At 43.1% G+C, this 6,000-nt stretch overlaps 1 protein-coding gene across 3 annotated transcripts in view; it reads right to left on the minus strand.

The window, feature by feature from the left end:
* Positions 1-2,468, minus strand: part of LOC106565000 (echinoderm microtubule-associated protein-like 6) — a 73,026-nt gene extending 70,558 nt beyond the window's left edge. For all 3 annotated transcript variants that reach the window (XM_045691320.1, XM_045691319.1, XM_045691318.1), the window contains exon 1: positions 1,108-2,468. In XM_045691320.1, the coding sequence (XP_045547276.1) occupies positions 1,108-1,304 (197 nt within the window). In that variant the 5' untranslated portion in view covers positions 1,305-2,468. The remainder of the gene's footprint in view (positions 1-1,107) is intronic.
* Between the last annotated feature and the right edge of the window lie 3,532 nt (positions 2,469-6,000).

The following is a 6,000-nucleotide window of genomic DNA, read 5'->3' on the forward strand; positions in this document are numbered from 1 at the left end:
TGAATAAGAAATGCTTGTTTTACTTTATTTTTCAATGATCTACACTAAAACGAACAGAAAACTATCAACTGCAACTTTGCTGACACACAACAGCTTGCTGGGTTTGCAGTTTGTGCTAGACTAAGGCTTAGAGTAAGGTTTATGGTTAGGGCTAGATCTGATGATATGGCCTGTCTGGCATTAAAACTTACTGTAATTGAATGAGAGCTAACATCATTGTGAGGCTACTGTAGCAGAGGTGATTTGGAATTCTCTTTTTTGATGAAGTAGACCTATAGCCCTGCCCGCAGGCAGATGGGAATTCCCTGTTGGTCTAATGGTTAAGACGCTGGTTTCTTGAGTGAGATGGCCTCAGTATGAATCCGACCAGCTACATTTGTGCCTAACTTGGGATGGTCTCTCGTGGAGGAGGTCAAAGGGGGGTAAATGTAGTAGAGGTGATTTGGAATCTCACCTTCATGATAAGGTAGCTCTGTCTGCAAATTAAAACCAGTGTCGAACCTTGGTCCAAGTGGGAATTTCCTGTTTTCCTAAAGACGTTGGTTTACCGAGTGAGACAACAGTGGTACATTCATACATTCATATGCTCGACCAAATACACTACTAGTGCTGTTGTTAAAATGACACAAAGTAGCGTCAACATTAACTTCTGGAGGGTCAACGGATGACAAACGCAATGCAGAAGTTAAAAGAATCAGACGCTTGTGATGTAGCATGGAGAAAGCAACGCAATGCAAAGTTACTTGCCGGATGCCGTTTGTAATGCCTGGACTTCTTGTGGAATGCAAACCGCAGTCAGTGTGACCCTATCATGACCCTGGCGTAACTTCAACGAGGAGTAATATTCCCTGTGAGTGGTTCAGTATACCATGGTTTCCAAACCCTCTCCTTGGGGACTGGACTATCAGAGGTTTCATATATTTATTGCAGCCCTGAACTGGCACATCTGATTAAATGAGTCAACTAATCATCAAGGCCTTGACAAGTTGAATCAGGTGTGCCAGTTTAGGGCTACAACAAATACCAATATGTGAAATGTCTGGTGGTCCCAGAGGAGAGTGTTGGGAAGTACTGCAGTATAGGGAGAGTAACTTTGAGGTAACTTACCTGATAATGTCATCATTGTGTCCCAAAAAGAACTTCTGAGTGTGTTCTCTGGTGTTGTAAACCACGCCAACTCCAGCGACGAAATATACAATCTCCTTCCCAGCAGTGTAATACAAATTGTTGCGACACTGATGCCCCCTGTATCCATGAATCCATTCCAACCTCAGTTGGCAACGTGGAGCAGTCTTGTCTGCCATGCTTTGTCACACTATTAGACAACTGTATTTGGCTAAACTGCAATTCAACCTCAATCTCAGATTAACTCTATTCCAAAAATGCAGCAACATGAACACAGAGTAAAATCCTAGAGGCTGGTCAAGAGAGTATGGCCACTAGTGTGTCACACTAATGAGATATCCCTTCTCCCTTGTCTGTTCCCAATCCCCTTTTCTCTACATTCCAGTATCATAGATTATACTTGTTACATTCAGATGGCCTCATGAATCAACACGACCAATGAAATTATGTTGCCTCTTCTAATTGCCTTCTATTTAGCATTTTATATTCTACATAAAACCGTGGTGGAACCGGTGAACTGTATGACATACATTGATATGAAATAGCCATTATACTGTATAGCTTTTTAGCAATTCAAGGCATTTAAGATATAACCCCGACTAACCCCGACTACTCTAATCCTATGTCATCTCATTCAGCTATTACAGCTCAATAGTCTTCAATTTTGGCTCACAAAACGCAAGCGTTAAAGCATGTCAAAGGGCTATACTGTCCTAAACGGTTGGGTGCGATATCAAGCGAAAATATACATATCTGACAGAATGGTATTTCGTTCGGGTTTCAATCATAAAGCCGTGGCAAACCTCTTGACCGTGAAGTATTTGCCTTGTGCTTATTCCAGTTGAAATCAACGGATTACAACGCCGATATACACACCGTCGATTCCCATGCAAAGCAGAATAATTGTATCAGCTCCAATACGCTCGGCGCGTTTCCGTCATTTATTCGCATCCCAAATGATGCTCAACACTAGGTGAGCTGGAATTGATGGAAATTAGAAACCGGTCCATATAGAAAGAAAGCACAAATTAAGATGAGGAAGGGTACAACACACGGAATCGTTTTTTTCGGAGGATGATATCCTTGGACTAAACGACTCTGACGTATTCAGGATCCTCTTCACGAGCGTTCCCGACGCAATTATTTTGAGAATAGGGGCTCTCGTTGCCTTTACGCCTGCGGTGGTGCTTGGTTACCACGACGCTTCGTAGGCAATCTCCCATTTTAGCAATGGATTTTGGAGCTTGAAGTTCTCTAGTGTCGTCAAAACCATTACGATTATGGAACTGGCCTCTCCAAACAACGACTACGACCAGCCACCAACAAAGCTCGAGCTCTGTCCTTGGTACCGGATAGATAGAGTAATGTTTCGGATGTGCTCGAGCGCTCTCCTTGGTAGATGATAGGGTCACAGAGTTTCTAAACACAGAGGCGCAACATTGCAAGACTTCCGGGAGCGCTTGCCAAACAGACCAAACAGACCAGAGCGCGGTTTCGGCTTTGAGAAGTCAATGATTAGTTGTTAATTTTCTTGAACTCTAAAGGCACAACCTAGATTCAAGACAATATTTTAAGTACTTGAACATGTTATTACGCCAACCTTGTGAATCCAGGCTGTGTCACATCCAGCCGTGATTGGGAGTCCTATAGTGCGGCGCACAAATGGCCCAGCGTCACCCGGGTTTGGCCGGGGTAGGCCGTCATTGTAAATAACAATTTGTTCTTAACTTACTTGCCTAGTTAAATAAAGGTTGAATAAATAAAATACAATAAAAAGTGACAAATTGACAGGTTTTCATTTTCATCAAAAACAACTTTATATTGAAGGAGTGCCTTTGATTTGAAGGCCTGCACAAGCCCAGTTCGGCATGAGACGACCTTAGACCCGATGAAGTGTTTCTACGCATGAGCTTAGCTAGCCGACGTCACCATAACATCACAGACAGAACAATGGGTTAGTTAAAAAAAAAAATTGATGACATTGCCTACGAGTGTTTTTGGAGATTTGAATTGGAGAACCAGTTTTAGCCTACACTGTACCGTCTTGATAGGGTGATCTGTCAGATGTAGGCTGCTAGGCTACACCAGTCACTAGTTACCACAGCCACAAAGTCATAAACCCTGCCTATTCCTACAATTTCTCTTCTTAAAAAGTATTTGAAGATGGTCATACCATGGATCATTTAGCTATTTGATAAAATATTGAATTTGGCCTTTACTACTATAGCCCATAGTAAAGCATTGAATAACACATTCATAAATGGCAAGACAGACAGTCAAAATCATAAAGAATAAGGTTTTGAAGTGTCTTATATCTAGGAGACAATTTGTATTTATTTTTTTGGTACAAAACTGCCTTTTTACCGATGCCGGTAACCTTCAGATGAGTCCCGTGACACCTGTGGGGTTGTAGAGCAAACTGAGAACAGCATCATGTTCGTGAGAACATCTCATCTTTCCATAGAGTGGTAGGCCTAGTCATATTAGTTGGTAGGCCAAACTGTTCAGACGTTACAGACGTTGTTGTGAGAAGATCCATTTTTGGGATGTCTCATGGTCTGACAAACACCACTGTAGCTCGGCCACCTTCAACCTCAGATGTTGAAGATGGATGTAGTGGATTGAGAAAAAAAGATACATTATACAGTGCATTCGGAAAGTATTCAGACACTTTTTTACTTTTTCCACATTTTCTTACGTTACAGACTTATTTTTAAATTGATTAAATACAGTTTTTCCCTCATCAATCTACACACAATACCCCAAAATGACAAAGTCAAAACAGGTTTTTAGACATTTTAGGAAAAACAGAAATTCCTTGTTTACATAAGTACAGTCGTGGCCAAAAGTTTTGAGAATGACACAAATATTAATTTCCACAAAGTTTGCTGCTTTAGTGTCTTCAGATATTTTTGTCAGATGTTACTATGGAATACTGAAGTATAATTACAAGCATTTCATAAGTGTCAAAGGCTTTTATTGACAATTACATTAATTTGATGCAGAGTCAATATTTGCAGTGTTGACCCTTCTTTTTCAAGACCTCTGCATTCCGCCCTGGCATGCTGTCAATTAACTTCTGGGCCACATCCTGACTGATGGCAGCCCATTCTTGCATAATCAATGCTTGGAGTTTGTCAGAATTTGTGGGTTTTTGTTTGTCCACCCGCCTCTTGAGGATTGACCACAAGTTCTCAATGGGATTAAGGTCTGGGGAGTTTCCTGGCCATGGACCCAAAATATCGATGTTTTGTTCCCCAAGCCACTTAGTTATCACGTTTACCTTATGGCAAGGTGCTCCATCATGCTGGAAAAGGCATTGTTTGTCACCAAACTGTTCCTGGATGGTTGGGAGAAGTTGCACTTGGAGGATGTGTTGGTACCATTCTTTATTCATGGCTGTGTTTTTAGGCAAAATTGTGAGTGAGCCCACTCCCTTGGCTGAGAAGCAACCCCACACATGAATTGTCTCAGGATGCTTTACTGTTGGCATGACACAGGACTGATGGTAGCAATCACCTTGTCTTCTCCGGACAAGCTTTTTCCGGATGCCCCAAACAATCGGAAAGGGTATTCATCAGAGAAAATGACTTTACCCCAGTCTTTAGCAGTCCAATCCCTGTATCTTTTGCAGAATATCAGTCTGTCCCTGATGTTTTTCCTGGAGAGAAGTGGCTTCTTTGCTGCCCTTCTTGACACCAGGCCATCCTCCAAAAGTCTTTGCCTCACTGTGCGTGCAGATGCACAGTGAGGATGCCTGCCGCCATTCCTGAGCAAGCTCTGTACAGGTGGTGCCCCGATCCCGCAGCTGAATCAACTGTAGGAGACTTTCCTGGCACTTGCTGGACTTTCTTGGGCGCCCTGAAGCCTGCTTCACAACAATTGAACCACTCTCCTTAAAGTTCTTGATGATCCGATAAATGGTTGATTTAGGTGCAATCTTACTGGCAGCAATATCCTTGCCTGTGAAGCCCTTTTTGTGCAAAGCAATGATGACGGCACATGTTTCCTTGCAGGTAACCATGATTGACAGAGGAAGAACAATGATTCCAAGCACCACCCTCCTTTTGAAGCTTCCAGTCTGTTATTCGAACTCAATCAGCATGACAGAGTGATCTCCAGCCTTTTGGTACTCTGGGGAAGAGTACCAAAACATTTATGCAGCATTGAAGGTCCCCAAGAACACAGTGGCCTCCATCATTCTTAAATGGAAGAAATTTGGAACCACCAAGAATTTTCCTAGACCTGGCCACCAGGCCAAACTGAGCAATCGGGGTGAGAAGGGCCTTGGTCAGGGAGGTGATCAAGAACCCGATGGTCACTCAGACAGAGCTCCAGAGTTCCTCTGTTGAGATGGGAGAACCTTTCAGAAGTTCAACCATCTCTGCAGCACTCCACCAGTCAAGCCTTTATGGTAGAAAGGAGTAAAGATGAACTGAGCCAAGTACAGAGAGATCCTTAATGAAAACCTGCTCCAGAGCTCTCAGGACCTCAGATTGGGGGCGAAGGTTCACCTTCCAACTGGACGACCCTAAGCACACAGCCAAGACACAGGAGTGGCATCGGGACAAGTCTCTGAATGTCCTTGAGTGGCCCAGCCAGAGCCCGGACATGAACCTGATCGAACATCTCTGGAGAGACCTGAAAATAGCTGTGCAGCGAACGTTCCCCATGCAACCTGAAGAGTGTAAGGGGATCTGCAGAGAAGAATGGGTGAAACTCCTCAAATACAAGTGTGCCAAGCTTGTAGCGTCATACCAAGGAAGACTCAAGGCTGCAATCGCTGCCAAAGGGGCTTCAACAAAGTACTGAGTAAAGGGTCTGAATACTTAAATGTGATATTTCCGTTTTTCTAAATTTGTTAAAACCTGTTTT

Source organism: Salmo salar, chromosome ssa12 (assembly GCF_905237065.1).
Source record: "Salmo salar chromosome ssa12, Ssal_v3.1, whole genome shotgun sequence".
Taxonomy (NCBI): Eukaryota; Metazoa; Chordata; class Actinopteri; order Salmoniformes; family Salmonidae; genus Salmo; species Salmo salar.